Raw genomic sequence first — 20999 nt, forward strand, 5'->3', positions numbered from 1 at the left:
GCTGCAAACTCAAAAAGAGTGAAGTGTCTACACAAATTAGATTTTGCACTGTAGTGTGTTAAGGCGTACGCAAAGCCATTTTGCAAAAACAAAAGAATTTGTCTGCACCCTATTTCCCTCATCAAGAAGTCTGCACTACTTGTACCATGTGTGGGAATTTTGTTGTTTACATTCTTTGAGTACGACTTTGAAAGGCATTGATCAAAAAGGCTTCAGCCTTCACTTTTTTGAAAGGAAAGCTCATGTATATGTTGCCAAAAGGACTTTAGTCAGAGTATATGGGCCAAGGTCACAAGAACCTTTGAACTCCAGCCTATCAAAATCATTAGTTTATTGAAGGGAAATGTGTATGTCTCGCATTTATACAGCCGGTGGAATTGTTGAAAATATTAAGATTTCAAATGCTGTCAAAAGCAAATTGATCAAGTGGCAACAAGAACTGTAGTTTAATATCCTTTCTTACCTGTGTTAACTAAAATTAGTCACTGCTGAGAGCAAAGCATTTGACTGGCAAAAAAAAACTCACTTACTGAAACAAGGGATTGCAGTTCCAAACAGAACTCACTTAAACACAGACAAGAGAGCAAATAGGAGCTCAGTGCACAGACATTCCACAAAATCAACAGCTGCTGAAAGTAGCTGCAAGAATTTTAGTCTTTTGTTTGAAACTAGTTTGTGCATCATGCAAATCTAACATTGTACTTTCAAGACACTCAAGACCTATCTTTTTGCCTAAGGTATTGGTCACACGTCCTGAAATCTCATGTGGCTCAGTGTCAAATTTTATTTGGTAATTCTTTCTTGAAGCACCCAGGAGTGTACGAATGAGTTTGATTATTATTCTCTCTTACTGGTTCTATGCATGATCTTACCTATATAAATTGTAATTACCATTTATTTCCTGTTAGAGGGCTGAATGAGAGCCAAGCAGACTGCTCTGTCCTGGTTGATGCCAATCTCCAAGTGCTGTTGGAGCTGCACTGATACAAGCAAATGAAATGCTGTTGTTGTGTCTCCATGGTCTTACCAGACCAGAGAGGCTTCTGTCATTAGAGAGAAGCTACTGGTGGTGATTTAACCTGAGGGCCACCAGGCCTCAGGTGAGGGAAGAGAATGAGAAGGAGAGTCCTTGATGGTAACCTCAAACCAGTGATGGGAATTGAACCCATGCCGTTGGCATCACAATGCTCTGTAAACCAACAATCAAGCCAACTGAGCTAAGTGGATTCCCAAAGCAACTGTATTTCATCACATTAACTTGGGCTCCAGAGATGTCTCAGAGACAGATCCCAAAGAGATTTGTGGGATCATAGGAATTCTGAACCAGACTGAATGGCAATCACTTGCCGGTAGGTTAGTTATGGTTACTTAGCCAGGATTGATCATACCTTCATCTTGAATACTAATCTCTGGCATATATAAAATTATTTCAAAATATCAGTGAAATAAAACTCAGTAAGGGAGGGAGAAAAAAAAGACATAGGTTAGTTCCCATTATTTCACTTTAAGCATGTACAAAGAGATATTTATTTAACTTTACAAGCCGCAACCGTTAGAAATTTACCTATGACAGAAATTACCTGTCTATCAGAGCAGCCGAATGGGATTGAGGAATATGTCAGCCATGTTCGAATGATGGAGTAGACTAGATGGGCCGAATGGCTAATTTAGCTCCTATAGCTTATGGCTAGTCTTGATAAGGAACATGGGAATATAAACAGATACGTTGCTGCATAATACAGAAGCATTATCTGAACAGAGAGGGGAAATGATCTACAAAATGGCCACAACATCAACGGCAAGATTGTACTGAAATGTCAGAACTGCAGAATGACATGCACCTTGGTAGTCAACTACACCTAGTTATCATCACTACTGTTGATAACAGGGTCATAGTTTCCATGACAACATGCATGCCAAAAGCTGAGTTTAATTTTTTTCAACAGATGGAAGATTTAGCTTCCACTGCAACGTGTCATAAACAGTTCCCAGCATAACAATGTTTCATAAGAACAGTCAGAATATTTCCCCCAAAATAAGCACAAACACATTGAGACCAATAGTTGTAGCTTGTTAGAATGATAGTGAGTCACTTCCCCAGGAGTGTAGAAGAATCCAAAACAATTCCCCCAGAAGATTGAGTAATTTCTCAGGGAATTTCTGTCTGCTGTACTGGGGATGAGGAAAGTAGGAGGGGAAAAGGTAAACAAAGATCATGCTTCATTAGCAAAAGTAAGAGGTTAAGAGTTTACAGATTCTTATCCTGGTATCAAATTTGTAAGAGAAACAGTGTGGCAAATGCCATGTAGTTCCTGCAGTCTTCAGTTTGTCCTTTTAACCGAACTCAGAAACCAAAAGACAATACTTGACCTGGGTCCAATTCCAAGACATTCTGGCCCATGTATGACATTCATTAGACTAACCTGATCCACCAATGCTACAAAATATGTCTCAAGTATTTAGATATCACAATAACTGGCAGTGTGTAGAAATGTTGAGTTCACAGGAAACACTCAACATTAACACTTCTATTGCTTTTGCATTACAGCATGCATTAGAACCCCAACACTCCGGAAACAGGCTCTTCTGCCCAACAAGTCCATACCAGCCCTCCAAAGAGTAACCCACCAAGACCCATTGCCCCACCCTATTACTCTACATATACCTATCCTGCACATTTTTGAACTGGGGAGACACAGGGAGTTTGCAGTTTGAAAGAGAGAAGGCACAATCGGATGTAATGGTGTTACAGTTAAATAAAAGGTAATTATGAGGGCATGAGAGGGAAATGGACAAAAATAGATTGGAAGCAGAGCCTAGCGGGGAAGACAGTAGAACAAAAATGGGAGGGGTTTGTGGGTATAATGGAGGACACTGTACAGAGGTTCATCCCCAAGAAAAGAAAGATTATCTGGGGAGGGATTAGACAGCCATGGCTGACAAAGGAAGTCAGGAAATGTATTAAAGAAAAAGAGTGATCCTATAAAGTGGCCAAGAGCAGTGGGAAATCGGAAGATTGGGAAGGCTACAAAACCAAACAGAGGATAACAAAGAGAGAAATAGGGAAGGAGAGGATCAAATATGAAGGTAGGCTAGCCAGTAATATTAGAAATGATAGTAAAAGTTTCTTTCAATACATAAGAAACAAATGACAGGCAGAAGTAGACATTGGGCCACTTCAAACTGATGCTGGAAGCCTAGTGATTGGAGAGAAGGAAATAGCAGGAGAACTTAATAAATACTTTGCGTCAGTCTTCACAGTGGAAGACATGAGTAATATCCCAACAATTAAAGGGATTCGGGGGCTGAGTTGAGTATAGTTGTCATTACAAAAGAGAAAGTGCTAGAAAAGCTAAAAGGTCTTAAAATTGATAAATCTCCTGGCCTCGATGGGCTACATCCTAGAGTTCTGAGGGAGGTGGCTGAGGAAATAGCGGAGGCGTTGGTTGAGAAGTTTCAAAAGTGACTGGAGTGAGGGAAAGTCCTGGATGATTGGAAGATCGCTGTTGTAACCCCCTTGTTCAAGAAAGGATCAAGACAAAAGATGGAAAATTATAGGCCAATTAGCCTAACCTCGGTTGTTGGTAAAATTCTATAATCCGTCATTAAGGAGGAGGTTTCCAAATTCTTGGAAGAGCAGGGTCGGATTAGAACAAGTCAACATGGATTTAGTAAGGGGAGGTTGTGCCTGACAAACCTGTTGGAATTCTTTGAAGAGGTGACAAGTAGGTTAGACCAGGGAAACCCAGTGGATGTGGTCTATCTAGACTTCCAAAAGGCCTTTGATAAGGTGCCACACGGGAAGCTGCTGAGTAAGGTGAGGGCCCATGGTGTTCGAGGTGAGCTACTGGTATGGATTGAGGATTGGCTGTCTGACAGAAGGCAGAGAGTTGGGATAAAAGGTTCTTTTTCGGAATGGCAGCGGTGTTCCGCAGGGTTCTGTGTTGGGGCCGCAGCTGTTCACGTTATATATTAATGATCTGGATGAAGGGACTGGGGGCATTCTAGCGAAGTTTGCCAATGATACGAAGTTAGGTGGACAGGCAGGTAGTACTGAGGAAGTGGGGAGGCTGCAGAAGGATCTAGACAGTTTGGGAGAGTGGTCCAGGAAATGGCTGATGGAATTCAATGTGAGCAAATGCAAGGTCTTGCACTTTGGCAAAAAGAATACAAGCATGGGCTACTTTCTAAACAGTGAGAAAATTCATAAAGCCAAAGTACAAAGGGATCTGGGAGTGCTAGTCGAGGATTCTCTAAAGGTCAACATGCAGGTTGAGTCCATGATTAAGAAAGCGAATACAATGTTGTCACTTATCTCAAGAGGGTTGGAATATAAAAGCACCGTTGTGCTACTGAGACTTTAAAAAGCTCTGGTTAGGCCCCATTTGGAGTACTGTGTCCAGTTTTGGTCCCCACACCTCAGGAAGGACATACTAGCACTGGAGCGTGTCCAGCGGAGATTCACACGGATGATTCCTGGAATGGTAGGTCTAACATACGAGGAACGGCGGAGGATCCGGAGATTGTATTCATTGGAGTTTAGAAGATCTAATAGAAAATTACAAGATAATACATGGCTTGGAAAGGGTGAACGCTAGGAAATTGTTTCCGTTAGGTGAGGAGACTAGGACCCGTGGACACAGCCTTAGAATTAAAGGGGGTAAATTCAGAACAGAAACGCGGAGACATTTCTTCAACCAGAGAGTGGTGGGCCTGTGGAATTCATTGCCGTGGAGTGTAGTGGAGGCCAGGATGCTAAATGTCTTCAAGGCAGAGATTGATAAATTCTTGATGTCACAAGGAATTAAGGGCTACGGGGAGAATGCGGGTAAGTGGAGTTGAAATGCCCATCAGCCATGATTGAATGGTGAAGTGGACTCGATGGGCCGAATAGCCTTACTTCCACTTCTATGTCTTATGGTCTTATGTGCAAATTCTATACAGACGATGCCAGAGACTGGAATTGAACCCAGGTCCCTGAAGCTGTTAGGCAGCAGTGCTAATCACTGAGCCACCGAGCTTATACGGCCCTCTGTGGTAGAGAATTCCAAAGAGTCACTATCCTCTGAGTAAAACAAAATTTATCTAATCTCAGTTCTGAATGACATTCCCTTTATTTTTAAACTGTGGTTCGACACTCACTAACGAAAGGAAACATCTTTCCTGCATCAGTCTAGCTTTCCAGCTCTGTTAAATGGCTAACGTTATTTTTATGGGAAGCCACTTTTTAAAAGAGTTATTCTTGCTCTTGCAATTTCAAGAACCTCTTAATTTTTCTTACAGTCTATATATGAATTTTTAACATACATATTAGCATTGACATTTCAAAGGCAAGTATTTTCTTCCATCGATCTTTGTTTGTTGTCCATGCTTCTCAGGCATATTAGGAAAGTGGATAGAATGTAGGAATTGGAGTTCTTCGCCACAGTATGCTTAGGGTTTTATTGTTAACACATCCTGCAACCTCACAAAATTACTTCAAACTACTTCTGTAGTTCTAATTTTTGCATCACATCTGCCACTTTCTACAAAAACTGAACTCAGTCATAACTCAGACCAAGTCCATTCAGCCACTGTACCTGGTTTTCAATTTTCAACATGGTCTTTCCCCTCCCTATACCCTTCTGCATTGTCACAACCCTCCAAAATCTCTACTCTACTTCATTTCTATTCTCTTTCACAACACCAGTTTTCATTTGTGACTTCATCTGCCCAAGTTCTAATCTGAAAATTCCCTCCCAAATCTCTCAAACTCTCTCTTTTCTGCTTTAAAGTACTCCTAACAAGCCAGTTCCCTAACTAAGCTTTTGGTCATCTGTGCTAATAGCAAAACTGTGGTGCCACATTAAACCTTGTTTGATAAGCTCTGCCCTTGTGAAGCACCCTGTGCTGGTTAATACATTAGAAGCACTATCTAATTGCAAGCTCTTAAGGCATATTGGAACATATCCTAGAAAATGCGCAAGTGTTGCACACCTACTTTGATATTAGTGTCTTCCCATACATGTGCATTTACTTTGTCCTGAATGATGCTCATGGGATTTGCAAAATGCCATCACAATTCCTCATTTAACATGGATCTGTACTGTCACCACATAATCCATGGAAGAGAATCGCAATTTTGACAATATACCCACAGGTGCAGAGCCAAACTCTCACTGAGATCTACCTTTAATTTCACAAGTAGTAGTAAAACATATTTCAATTTGCTTAGATTAGCTCCACTGAAGTATTGTGGTATGAACCGAACTGAATCAAACTGCACAATTGCCAAAATCATTTCTTGGCACCCAATGGTCATCAGCTTCACCAAAATTCATCAACTTCAACTGTCCCGTCATCATCACTTCAAGCCCGACTTTGTCACAAAGTACCAGTTAAAAGGTCTCTCTCCAACAGAAACAGCAGCTCCCTCAGAATTCCACAATTTGCATCTCCTCAATTATAGTCAATGATGAATTCCAGCAACTCTCATTCTCCAACATATTCAATTTGAAAATTATGATCACCATTTCCAGATCTCTTTTTGACCTTGTTCCATTCGATCTTCACAATCTCCTCCAGATTTATATCATTGCGAAAACTCTCACCTCCCTAACCCTCTTACTCGCAATCAATGGTGAAAGTGACTTCAGCTGTCACATATAAAATCATAAGGGGCATGGATGGGATAAATAGACAAAGTCATTTCCCTGGGGTGGTGGAGTCCAAAAGAGAGGGCATAGGTTTAGGGTGAGAGGGGAAAGATAGAAAAAGGGGAAACTTTTTCACTCAGAGGGTGGTATGTGTATGGCATGAGCTGCCAGAGGAAGTGGTGGAGGCTAGTACAATTGCAACATTTTGAATAGAAGGGTTTGGAGGGAGATGGGCCAGATGCTGGCAGGTGGGACTGGATTAGGTTGGGATATCTACTCGGCATGGACGGGTTGGACCGAAGGGTTTGTTTCTGTGCTGTACATCTCTATGACTCTATAATCGATTTGACACACTGGCTAGTTCTCCTGAAATTAACACATAGATTTAAATGATGACTTCAAGTTGTGAGTTAAAGCTTTTCATCAAAATCAGACTGCAATTTATAGAACTTCACAAAATATCTGAGATTACAATAAGCGTCAGGGCTTTACAGACAGGGCAACATTGATGCTGAGTGGACTGCTGAGTTTTAAAAAATTCTTTCATGGAAGCTGGGTGATGCTGGATACGCTAATTGTCTTTGAGAAAGTGGCAGACAGCAGTCTTCCCGAACTCCTGCAATCATGGGGGATAGGTACGCCCTTAGGGTTGTGAGCAAGGATGTTCTGGGACTTTAACTTGATAAACAAGGAGAGACGAAAAAATTCGGAGTCAGGGTAGCATATGGCTCAGAGGGGAGCTTGCAGGTGGTGGTGTTCCCATACATTGGATACCCTTAGCCTACTATTTTATTTTCCTTTCCTAAGAAAAAAAAATCAGTCTCCTCTTACCCTTATCCTTCTATTTGGGGGTGCTTGCAGGTTTGGAAGATGTTGTTGAAGGGGCCTTCTCGAGTTACTGCAGTACATCTTGTTGATGGTATAGATTGCTGCCATTGTGCATCAGTACTATCAAGCTTCTTGAGTGTTGTTGGGGCTGAACTCATCCAAGCAAGTGGGGAGTGCAGCGTCACACTCCTGACATGTGCACTGTAAATGCTGGACAGGCTTTGAGAAGACAGGATGGGAATTACTCGCTGCTGACCTGATTTATCAAAATTAAGAGCTTGTGTCAATTGGGTGCAATTGCATAACCCATCAAGACAAATTTTTATTTAATAAAGATTCTAAAGAAACATGTAGACCCTGTACATTTTTAACTGAACACAATTTGTTAAAAATGCACATGCTACAACAGGTGTAACAAAGCACATGTACCATTGTGCTAAATTACAGTCCTATAATGAGCCAAGATACTGTGTGAGAAAGCTTTTCTCTCAAAACAAAACCAGTTTCCAGTTTCCAACAATCCTCTTAGTCATACAGTTACATGTAATTTTCAAATCCTGAAAGCAGCGACGTTTTCCTAAGACTGCAATGGTTTCAAAAAAATACATCACAATAGTGGCTTTCATCATCCAGACAATTGTGGTTTTTCTGAGCTAATTGCAACAAATAATTTTATTTTCTCAAAGAACTGTTAAGAATCGTTTGTCTCACAAAATAAAAAGAGACAGCAATTTTAAGCACAATATCACGACTAGGTTGAGAGGACAGAATGTAATCATGAAGGAAGACATCAAAACACCTCAACGTTTCCATTGTTTCTAAGCTACAATACTTTAAAAGTTTGATTTTATTTCTTTGAACATTTTATGGTTGGAGGTTAATGACAATGTTAGCATGAGGAGGTGTAAATAGCTTTCACAATCCAATTGCTCACAAGAGCTTTAATTTCAGCAGCAGCAGAATTCAGTAAATAGAATGCTGTTGTTGAGGTAGTTGGAAATAGCAGCATTTCTAGGCTCAAGTCTACAAACTTGTTGGAAATAAGAGTTCCTGGGTATCTGAAAGGGTGGGAGACAAATGCACAGTCACACAGATTTCGTGAGGCAATTTCAGAATTTAAAGAAAAAAAAACCTTGGTTGCTGGAAATCAGAAACTAAAATAGAAATTGCTGGAAAGTCACAGCCATAGAGTCATAGAGATGTACAGCATGGAAACAGATCCTTCGGTCCAACCCGTCCATGCCGACCAGATATCCTAACCCAATCCAGTCCCAACTGTCAGCACTCGGCCCATATCCCTCCAAACCCTACTATTCATATACCCAGCCAGATGTCTTTAAAATGTTGCAATTGTACCAGCCTCCACCACTTCCTCTGGCAGCTCATGCCATACACGTACCACCCTCTGTGTGAAAAGGTTTCCCCTTAGGTCTCTTTTATATCTTTCCCCTCTCACCCTAAACCTATGCCCTCTCTTTTGGACTCCCCCCACCCCAGGGAAAAGACTTTGCCATGCCCCTTACAATTTTAAATACCTCTATAAAGGTCACCCCTCAGCCTCTGACGCTCCAGGTAAAACAGCCCTAGCCTATTCAACCTCTCCCTATAGCTCAAATCCTCCAACCTTGGCAACATCCTTCTAAGTCTTTTCTGAACCCTTTCGAGTTTCACAACATCTTTCCGACAGGAAGCAGACCAGACTTGCACACAATATTCCAACAGTGGCCTAACCAATGTTCTGTACAGCCGCAACATGACCTCCCAACTCCTGTACTCAATACTCTGACCAATAAAGGAAAGCATACCAAGCACTTTCTTCACTATCCTATCTACCTGCAACTCCACTTTCAAGGTCTCTTTGTTCAGCAATACTCCCTAAGACCTTACCATTAAGTGTATAAGTCCTGCAAAGAATTGCTTTCCCAAAATGCAGCACCTCACATTTATCCAAATTAAATTCCATCTGCCACTTCTCAGCCCATTGTCCTATCTGATCAAGATCCCGTTGTAATCGGAGGTAACCTTTTCTGCTGTCCACTACACTTCCAATTTTGGTGTCATCTGCAAACTTACTAACTGTACCTCTTATGCTCACATCCACATCATTTATATAAAAGATGAAAAGTAGTGGACTCAACACCAATCCTTGTTGCACTCCACTGGTCACAGGCCTCCAGTCTGAAAAACAACCCTCCACCACCACCCAGTTCTGTATCCAAATGGTTAGTTCTCCCTGTATTCAATGAGATCTAACCTTGCTCACCAGTCTTCCATGGGGAACCTTGTTGAACGCCTTACTGAAATCCATGTAATATCACATCTACCGCTTTGCCCTCATCAATCTCTGGCAGCAGTGGAGAGAAAGCAGAGTTACTCTTTCGGGTCCAGTGACTTAAAGCCTTGGATGGCCATCAACTGCAAAGCAATTGAAGTTGGGGTTGCTCTTTAGGCGAGAATTAGAAGAATACAGAAAGGTCCCATGGCCTTGATGGCTTGTGTCCTAGGATCCTAAAAAAAGTGGCTACAGAGATAATGGTTTATTGGCTGCAATTTTCCAAAAATCCTTGGATTCTGGAGGAATACCAGAAGGTTGGAAAACTATCAATGTAACTTCCTGATTCAAAAAGGAAGAGAGACAAAAAGCAGGTAACTCTTGGCCAATTAGCCCGAGATCTATTGTTGGAAAAATGTTGGGATTGATTATTAAGGAAGTAATAGCAGAACATTTGTAAAGTGATAATCTAATCAAGAAGAGGAAGCATAGCTTCATGAAAGGGATATCATGTCTGACTAATCTAAAAGCTTTGAGGAAGTCTCAACCAGAATGGACAGAGGAGAACCTGTAAAGTGTTGTATTTGGATGTCCAGAAGGCTTTCAACCAGGTACAAAAGGTTAATTCATTAGATAAAAGCCCATGGTTTTGGAGGCAGCAAGGAGAGAGAGAATGACTAATTGACACTTGACTTGGGCAAGAGACAGCGAGTGGGGAAAGGGGTCCTTTTTCAGGTTGACAACCTGTAACCAGTGGAGTTCTACAGGGATCAGTGCTAGGACTACAACCATTTACATTATATGCCGTGAAGTGAACATACTGTAGCCACATTTGCCGATGACATAAAAAAGGTGGAAAGGTGGGTTGCAAGAGGGATAGGTTAAGTAAGTGGGTAAAGAATTGTCAAATGGAGTATAAAACTAAAAAATGTGAAGTTGTTCATTTCAGAAGGGAGTACAGTATTATTTAGATGGAGAGCTGCTGAAAGCTGACACAAAAAGGGACCTTGGAGGGGGAGCGTGTGCCCAAAACAGAGCTAGCACTCAGGTAATCAGAAAGGCTGACAAAAGCTTACTCTTATTTCGAGGGTCTTGAAGGTTAAGAGTGGGGAGGTCTTACCGCAAAGTGTTAGTGAGGCCACATCTGGAGTACGGTCAGCTGGATGGGCCCCCTATTTAAGAAACTGTATTTCATTGGAGGCTGCTCAGAGTTGGTTCACAAGGATAATCCCTGGTTTGGAGCAAAAGTTAAACAGGTCAGGACTCTACTCACTAGAGTTTACAAGAATGAGAGGTGATCTCCTTGAGGGCTCTTAAAGGGTTTGACAGGATAAATGCTGAGAGGATGCTTCCCCTTGGGGAGGAGGGGTGGGGTGGGGGGGGGATGCTGTAGGACCAGAGGGCATAGTCACACAATAAAGAGGTGTCATTTTAAGACTGAGATATGGATGAATTTCTTTTCTCAGGTTGTGAATCTTTGGAACACCTTGCCACAGCGAACTGTGGAGGCTGAATTCTTGTGTATAATCAAGGCTGAGATAGATTGATTAGTGATCAGTAGGGAACAAGCATTACAGGGCAAGTATAGGAAAGTGGATGTGAGAAATGTTGAATCAGTCACAATCCTATTGAATGGCACAGCAGGCTTGAGAAGCTGAACAGCCTACTCCTGTTCCATTTTCTTATAGTCTTATGGATCATCAGATCACGTGTGAGCTCATCGAATGGCAAAGAACACACGATGGGCTAAATGCTACTTCTGCTCCAATATCTTTGACCTGACAGAAAAGTCCCTTTGGCCCATTGAGTCTGTACTGCCAAAACACACTGCAATCTACACTCATCCCATTTTCCTTGACTAGACTCTTGGCCTTGAATGCTATAACACCCTGGGTGATAGAGTCAGAGACGTACAGCACGGAAACAGACCCTTCAGTTCAACCCATCCATGCTGACCAGATATCCCAACCCAATCTAGTCCCACCTGCCAGCACCTGGCCCATATGCCTCCAATCCCTTCCTGTTCATATACCTATCCAAATGCTTTTTAAATGATGCAATTGTACCAGCCTCCAGCACTTTCTCTGGCAGCTCATTCCATACATGTATCACCCTCTGCCCCTTAGGTCTCAATTATATCTTTCCCCTCTCACCCTAAGCCTATGCCTTCTAGTTCTGAAGTCCCCCACCCCAGGGAAAAGACTTTGTCTATTTATCCTATCCATGCCCCTCATGATTTTATAAACCTCTATAAAGGTCATCCCTCAGCCTCCGATGCTTCATTGAAAACAGTTCTAGCATTCTCAACCTCTCCCTATAGCTCAAATCCTCCAACCCTGGCAACATCCTTCCAAGTCTTTTCTGAACCCTTTCAAGTTTCACAACACCTTTCTGACAGGAAGGAGACCAGAACTGCATGCAATATTCCAACAATGGCCTAACCAATGTCCTGTATAGTTGCAACATGACCTCCCAACTCCTGTACTCAATACTCTGACCAATAAAGGAAAGCATACCAAATGCCTTCTTCACTATCCTACCTATCTGCGACTCCACTTTCAAGGAGCTATAAACCTGCACTCCAAGGTCTCTTTGTTCAGCAACACTCCCCAGGACCTAACCATTAAAAGGTGTATAAGCCCTGCGAAGATTTGCTTTCCCAAAATGCAGCACCTCACATTTATCTGAATTAAACTCCATCTGCCACTTCTCAGCCCATTGGCCCATCTGCTCAAGAGCCCTTTGTAATCTGAGCTAACCCTCTTCGCTGTCCACTACACTTCCAATTTTGGTGTCACCTGCATAAGACCATAAGACCATAAGACATAGGAGTGGAAGTAAGGCCATTCGGCCCATCGAGTCCACTCCGCCATTCAATCATGGCTGATGCGCATTTCAGCTCCACTTGCCAGCGTTCTCCCCGTAGCCCTTAATTCCTCTAGACAACAAGAACCTATCAATCTCGGCCTTGAAGACATTTAGCGTCCCGGCTTCCACTGCACTCCGTGGCAATGAATTCCACAGGCCCACCACTCTCTGGCTGAAGAAATGTCTCCGCATTTCCGTTCTGAAATGACCCCCTCTAATTCTAAGGCTGTGTCCACGGGTCCTGGTCTCCTCGCCTAACAGAAACAATTTTCTAGCATCCACCTTTTCAAAGCCATGTATTATTTTGTACGTCTCTATTAGATCTCCCCTTAATCTTCTAAACTCCAACGAATACAATCCCAGTATCCTCAGCCGTTCCTCATATGCTAGACCTGTCATTCCAGGGATCATCCGTGTGAATCTCCGCTGGACACGTTCCAGTGCCAGTATGTCCTTCCTGAGGTGTGGGGACCAAAACTGGACACAGTACTCCAAATGGGGCCTAACCAGAGCTTTATAAAGTCTTAGTAGTACATCTCTGCTTTTATATTCCAACCCTCTTGAGATAAGAGACAACATTGCATTCGCTTTCTTAATCACAGACTCAACCTGCATGTTTACCTTTAGAGAATCCTCGACTAGCACTCCCAGATCCCTTTGTGCTTTGGCTTTATTAAGTTTCTCACCATTTAGAAAGTAGTCCATTCCTATATTCTTTTTGCCAAAGTGCAAGACCTCGCACTTGCTCACGTTAAATTCCATCAGCCATTTCCTGGACCACTCTCCCAACCTGTCTAGATCCTTCTGTAGCCTCCCCACTTCCTCAGTACTACCTGCCTGTCTACCTAACTTTGTATCATCGGCAAACTTCGCTAGAATGCCCCCGGTTCCCTCATCCAAATCATTAATATATAATGCGAACAGCTGTGGCCCCAGCACCGAACCCTGCGGGACACCGCTCGTCACCGGCTGCCATTCTGAAAAAGAACCTTTTATCCCAACTCTCTGCCTTCTGTTAGATAGCCAATCCTCAATCCATCCCAGCAGCTCACCTCGAACACCATGGGCCCTCACCTTGCTCAGCAGTCTCCCGTGTGGCACCTTATCAAAGGCCTTTTGAAAGTCCAGATAGACCACATCCACTGGGTTCCCCTGGTCTAACCTACTTGTTACCTCTTCAAAAAATTCCAACAGGTTTGTCAGGCATGACCTCCCTTTACTAAATCCATGTTGACTTGTTCTAATCAGACTCTGCTCTTCCAAGAATTTAGAAACCTCATCCTTAATGATGGATTCTAGAATTTTACCAACAACCGAGGTTAAGCTGATTGGCCTATAATTTTCCATCTTTTGCCTTGATCCTTTCTTGAACAAGGGGGTTACTACAGCCATCTTCCAATCATCCGGGACCTTTCCTGACTCCAGTGACTCTTGAAAGATCTCAACCAATGCCTCTGCTATTTCCTCAGCAACCTCTCTCAGAACTCTAGGGTGTATCCCATCGGGGCCAGGAGATTTATCAATTTTAAGACTTTTTAACTTTTCTAGCACTATCTCTTTCGTAATGGCAACCATACTCAACTCAGCCCCGTGACACCCTTTAATTTTTGGGATATTACTCATGTCTTCCACTGTGAAAACTGACGCAAAGTACTTGTTAAGTTCTCCTGCTATTTCCTTATCTCCCATCACTAGGCTCCCTGCATCAGTTTGAAGTGGCCCAATGTCTACTTTTGCCTGTCGTTTGTTTCTTATGTACTGAAAGAAACTTTTACTATTATTTCTAATATTACTGGCTAGCCTACCTTCATATTTGATCCTCTCATTTCTTATTACACTCTTTGTTATCCTCTGTTTGCTTTTGTATCCTTCCCAATCTTCTGATTTCCCACTGTTCTTAGCCACTTTATAGGATCTCTCTTTTTCTTTAATACATTTCCTGACTTCCTTTGTCAGCCAAGGTTGTCTAATCCCTCCCCGGTTAATCTTTCTTTTCTTGGGAATGAACCTCTGTACAGTGTCCTCAATTATACCTACAAACTCCTGCCATTTTTGCTCTAGTGTCTTCCCGGTTAGCCTCTGCTTCCAGTCTATTTTAGTCAGTTCCTCTCTCATGCCCTCATAATTACCTTTATTCAACTGTAACACCATTACATCAGATTTCGCCTTCTCCCTTTCAAACTCCAGACTGAACTCTACCATATTATGGTCGCTACTTCCTAAGGGTTCCCTTACTTTAAGATCTTTTATAGAGTCTGGTTCATTGCAAAGCACTAGGTCCAGAATAGCCTGCTCTCTTGTGGGCTCCATGACAAGCTGTTCCAAAAAGCCATCCTGTAAGCATTCCATGAATTCCCTTTCTTTAGATCCACTAGCAACATTATTTACCCAGTCCACCTGCATATTGAAGTCACCCATGATCAATGTAACCTTGCCTTTCTGACATGCCTTCTCTATTTCCCGGTACATGTTGCGTCCCTGGTCCTGACCACTGTTAGGAGGTCTGTACACAACTCCAATTATGGTTTTTTTGCCTTTGTGGTTCCTCAATTCCACCCACACAGACTCCACATCATCCGACGCTATGTCATTCAATACCATAGATTTAATTTTGTTCTTAACTAACAAGGCAACCCCACCCCTCTGTCTTTTCGATAAGTCGAAAAACCATGGAGGTTTAACTGCCAGTCCTGACCCCCCTGTAACCAAGTCTCTGTGATGCCTACTACATCATAATCATTCACTATTATCTGTGCCATTAATTCATCGGCTTTGTTATGAATGCTACGAGCATTCAGGTAAAGTGCCTTAATGCTAACTTCCTTATTAGAGATGTTGTAAGTCATATGTCCTAAGTTATCCTTGCTTTTTTCTGCATTCTCAGTCTGCCTCAATTTTAAATCCGCCTGGAAACATGCTATCCTGCTGCTTATCTTTCCATTTACCTCCATACTCCCTGTCGCTTTCACTTTCCCTTCCCCCCAACTCAGAAGTTTAAAGTCCTACTGACCACCCTATTTATCCTCTTCGCCAGAACATTGGTACCTGATCGGTTCAGGTGGAGACCGTCCCAACGGTACAGATCCCCCCTGTTCCAAAACTGATGCCAGTGCCCCATGAAGTGGAATCCCTCTTTCCCACACCAATCCCTTAGCCACGTGTTTAGTAAGCAAACTTACTAACTATACCTCTTATGCTCACCTCCAAATTATTTATATAAATGATGAAAAGTAGAGGACCCAGCACTGATCCTTGTGGCACTCCACTAGTCACAGGCCTCCAGTCTGAAAAACAACCCTCCACCTGTCTTCTACCTTTGAGCTAGTTCTGTATGCAAATGGATAGTTCTCCTTGTATTCCATGAGATCTAACCTTGTTGCCAGTCTCCCACGGGGAACCTTGCCGAACGCCTTACTGAAGTCCATGTAGGTCACGTCTACCACTCTGCCCTCATCAACTGTCTTTGTTACTTCCTCAAAAAACTCAATCAAGTTTGTGAGACATGATTTCCCACGCACAAAACCCATGTTGACTATCCCTAATCAGTCCTTGCCTTTCCAAATACACGTACATCCTGTCCCTCAGGATTCCCTCCGACAAGTTACCCACCACTAACGTCAGTCTCACTGGTCTATAGTTCCCTGGCTTGTCCTTACCACCCTTCTTAAACAGTGGCACCATGTTAGCCAACCTCCAGTCTCTCAGCACCTCACTTATGACTATCGATGATACAAATATCTCAGCAAGGGGCCCAGCAATCACTTCTCTAGCTTCCCACAGAGTTCTAGGGTACACCTGATCAGGTCCTGGGGATTTATCCACCTTTATGTGTTTCAAGAAATCCAGCACTTCCTCCTCTGTAATACAGACATTTTTCAAGATATTACCATTATTTCCCTACATTCTACATTTTCCATCTCCCTTTCCACGGTAAATATCGAGGCAATTTTTTTCACAAAGGTTATGAGGTTACCTGCCTCAACTACCTTCCCAAAAGCAGTGCATCCCAGACCCCCACTATCCTCTGGGTGAGAAGACTTCTCCCTCTAAATCTCCTGGACCAAAAACAGTATTTTATAAAAGATTCACATAACTTTTTTTATTATCTGCCTGTTTTTAAAGCCTGGGATTCTGTAGGCCTTTTAAACCATTATTTCAACCTGCCTTTCCACTTTCATTGACTTAGGCACCTACTGGGGCAGCACGGTGGCTCAGTGGTTAGCACTGCAACCTCACAGCACCAGGGACCCAGGTTCAATTCCAGCCTCTGGCAACTGTCTGTGTGGAGTTTGCACATTCTCCCAGTGTCTACATGGGTTTGCTCTGGTTTCCTCCCACAGTCCAAAGACGTGCAGGTCAGGTGGATTGGCCATGCTAAATTGCCCATCGGTTAGGTTGGTCAGAGGGAAATTGGTGTGGGTGGGTTACTCTTCGGTGGGTCAGTGTGGACTTGTTGGGCCGAAGGGCCTGTTTCCCACACTGTAGGGAATCTAATATATGGACGAAAGCGAGGATTGCAGATGCTGGAGATAAGAGTCAAGATTAGTGATGCTGGAAAAGCGCAGCAGGTCAGGCAGCATCCGAGGAGCAGGAAAATCAATGTTTCGAACAGGCACCCTTCAGCAGGAATTCCAGTCCACACTGCTCTTGCAAGCACTTTAGAATTGTGCTTTGCCTCTCATGCATCCTACTCAAATTTATCTCTCCACACTTTAATAAATTTGATCTGCTTGGAGTTCACCTATTCCACTGGCCTTTGTTCTTTTAAAATCTATTTCTTCTATTTAAAGTCTTCTCACCACTCAAAACACAAAGATTTTTTTATCCCCCAGCAATTTCTGAAATTGTACAGGCTGAAAATCATTCCTCATTCATCTCTATTTCCAGTCAGTCATATTTTCACTGTCCATTTTGTTCCATAGAAATCAGAGACAAGAACAGGCCATTTGGCCCAATTATTCAATATGGATTATTTTGATGCTCTCTCAACCACTATTCTGTCCACAAAACGCTTCATGGCTTTAGCTTCTAGAAATCTATTTACTTCTTAAATATATTCAGTGATTTACCTCCACTGCCTTCTGTGGTAAAGAAGTCCATAGAGTAAAAACAAAACTTTCGCCAAAGTTCAGTCTGAAATGGCCTGTGTGTATCCCAGGACCTCCTGGTCAACAGAAACAGCATCCCTCTATCAACTCTGTCCAGCCCTGTCAGAGGTTTATTCATTTCAAATAACGTCCCCTTTCATTCTTCTTAACGCCAGTGACTACAGGCCCAGTCAATCCAATCTTTTCTCAGATAATCCCATCACAGGGATCAGGCTGATAATAAGGACTTCATCTTTTCTGGTAAGGCTATGTGGCACTTTATTAATTGACGTTTGGAAGTTTGTGCACATTACATCAAATGCATCACCCATATCAAACATGTTATCTCATTAAAATTTATCCTTAGACCCGCTGCACATAGGTCTAACATTTACATTTTTCCAGTCTTCTGGCAACACCCTTGTATCTAAGCAGAATGGGAAGTTAATGTGGCCTAACAGTAATGTAAATGAACCAGTAGTCCAGAATCCTGGACTCAAATTCTGGGGGCATCGGTTTGAATTCCACCATGGCAGATGGTGAATCTTTAAAAAAAGGAAATCTGGAATTATAAACTTTAGTCTGAGGGGACCATGTAACCCATGTCAAAAAATTATCTTGTTCACCCAATAGTTTTCATTCCCTAAAAGTGTCATTTTTACCTCGCCTACCCGAACATGTGACTCCAGGTCTGCAGCAAGATAATCAACTCTTAGCTGTCCTCTTGGTAGCAAGATGGGCAGTAAGTGCTGCCCAAGCCAAAACCTCTGCACTTTCCGCCACTGCCTCCCTCAGTATTCTCAGCTTTATCCCAATATCTCCTAGTGACTTCCGTTCTTAAATTAGAGCCAGCCTGTCTAATAATTCCTCTTGGTCAATTCTCAGTTCAATTGGGTCTTTCCTTTCATCAAGACTCTGGCAGTACCCTCTTTGTAGGTGCAATGGCAGGTGCAATGTTCATCTGACCAGTTTATCAGGAAAAGCACCATTATATACAAGCAGAGCGGGCTAAACATTTAGTGATTAATAATCATCTGTGATGAAGATCTCTATCTGACAAACACAGCTGAATCTTGCCATATTTTATTACAAATATAGTGCTCTCTTTTACATCAATAGTGCAACACAATGCAGACCAATATTACACATAATTCAAAATTAGCATGTTTTATATATGGAATACAAGTCCAGCAAAAAAAGATATTGAATCGGAGTTCATACAGTATCCCCATACAAAGTACTTGCGTCAGAATATTGTGCCAATACAGTTAGGTCATGATTTCAATCTCCACGGGAAACACAAGTCGCCATTAATATGATCTCTCTGAAAGTATTGCAATACATCACTTCGAACCTGCTTTATTTGTTACATATTCTTCTGAACAGTTCAGACTACGCGCAGAACAAATGGCAACAAATGCAAACAAACATTGGTTCAACACTCTCTTATAGATCAAACACCACTCACAAGTAATATTGTGAGAGTACAGTGCACTTTAGGCACTGCTGAGCGACTCAGGCTGATTTGCACAATGTCAACACACCAACCTTGCCTCTTTTAAAGTTCTGGCTCAAGTTTCACCGTCCAGTTTACAGTGTGCCACCAGCTGAAGCTGGATCGGAGCACTAAAAAAACTGCATCATTCCAGGTCTTAAAAGTCACTTTTGGCAATGTTAGTACGTGGGGGGTCTTCAATTTCATTAAAACTGAAGAGGACATTTGTGCAGAAGCAGTGGAGCAGCAGGCTCAGAGCTCTTCCTCCATCAGCTTACCTGCATTGTAGAAATAATCCAGGACGGCGGTCTCTCCGAAGTCCAGCTTCTCGAAGGGCACAGTCTCCAGGGAAGCGCTGACACTCTCGCACGCTTCCCTCAAACACTGCAGAGCCAGGCTCTCAGCGAGCTGCAGCTGAGCCGCCTCGTTCACCACGTACACCACAGTGGTCGGCCGGTTCTTGAGCCGGGCAGCCGGCACCGAGGACGGTACCGAAGCGGCGGCCGTGTGATCCTGCCAGTAGGTACCGGCCGGGACACTGGTGCTGCCACTGCCCTGTCCCGGGCACAGGAGCGGCACCGGGACAGCGAGGCCGCTGTCTCCCTCGGAGACCGCGCCTGCTGCTGCCTCCTGCTCCAGGCTCATGTCGGTCAGAGCGAAGCGGAGCCGCCGCTGCCGTTGTTGCTGTTGCTGCTGGAACCGCACCTTCAGTAACAGTGTGTCCGCCGCTGCAGTGTAGCGATCCGGGCCGCTCTCACACACATGGGAATGCGAAGGAATTGTATCAACTTGAAAAGATACACACTACAATTCCACGTAGCGATGTTGATACATCCGGCAATTGATCCGATCGCCCCTGTCTGTGAGTGTGTATGCCGCTCTGCTTACACCAACCAGTCAGACCCAAGTCTAGGTTTTTTTAGGGGCTGTCCGATTACCAAAATAGGACATCCAATCCGAAGGCACAGTGCAACACGCCAAGAGGAGGCGTGGAGCCGAGTGTGGCAAGCGTTTATGCAAATAGTTCACCAGTGAACGTCCACCGGGTGGGATTTTTTAAACATTCACGTCATGCTTCAAATGTGTTTCCTCATTGCATCTTTCGTTACTCTTAAAGAGTTACAAATTTGGGTTGTATTGTGTAGTACGTTAATGGCAAGGGACAAACACCACTTTCATAGTGAACCGTGCGTCAATGTTTGTACAACTTATCAAAGCGCCCACTCTTTCTCCGTTTGGCCTGAATTCCTAAAGAGCCCGGTCAGAAAATCTTTGGGTCCCTTGCTTCTAAATTCAGACTCACTCGCCCCCGATTTCCTTCTGCCGCCTCTTGACTCCCGCAGTTATATTTATGTTCCTGCTGGAATCTGGTTCTGGAGACCACGCCTTTGACTAAGTGTGCCCACTCTTCTCAGATAAGTTCAGACACAATAGGTTGGCAGGATGTTCAGTCAAGGGTGGGGTGGCCAGATTGTCAAAATTCAAAACCGGGACACATTGAAAAGGTGATGATTGATATGTTGAGCCTGGAGGAGGGGCACTTTAAGATGGGAGGTCATGTGATGACATCTTTCGGAATATATCCAGCCAAAGTTGGCAAGCCTATTGAGCTGCTGTGCTCTTCCAGCACCACTAAACCTATTGAGAAGCCGACTTATATGCTTTAGTGTTCTTATATAAAACTGGAGGGCTTTCCCACCATCAAATTCCCCATGACATATTTTCCAATGATCTGGAGGAGCCGGTGTTGGTCTGGGATGGACAAAGTTAAAAATCACACACCACCACGTTATAGTCCAACAGGTTTATTTGGA

General features: G+C 43.1%; 1 protein-coding gene across 1 annotated transcript in view; it reads right to left on the minus strand.

Annotated features, from left to right (window-relative positions):
• The window catches only part of map3k5 (mitogen-activated protein kinase kinase kinase 5), a 186942-nt gene extending 166862 nt beyond the window's left edge, over positions 1–20080 (minus strand). The window contains exon 1 of the mRNA XM_072554378.1: positions 19464–20080. Within this exon, the coding sequence (XP_072410479.1) occupies positions 19464–19830 (367 nt within the window). The 5' untranslated portion in view covers positions 19831–20080. The remainder of the gene's footprint in view (positions 1–19463) is intronic.
• Between the last annotated feature and the right edge of the window lie 919 nt (positions 20081–20999).

Source organism: Chiloscyllium punctatum, chromosome 3 (genome assembly GCF_047496795.1).
Source record: "Chiloscyllium punctatum isolate Juve2018m chromosome 3, sChiPun1.3, whole genome shotgun sequence".
In the NCBI taxonomy this organism is placed as follows: Eukaryota; Metazoa; Chordata; class Chondrichthyes; order Orectolobiformes; family Hemiscylliidae; genus Chiloscyllium; species Chiloscyllium punctatum.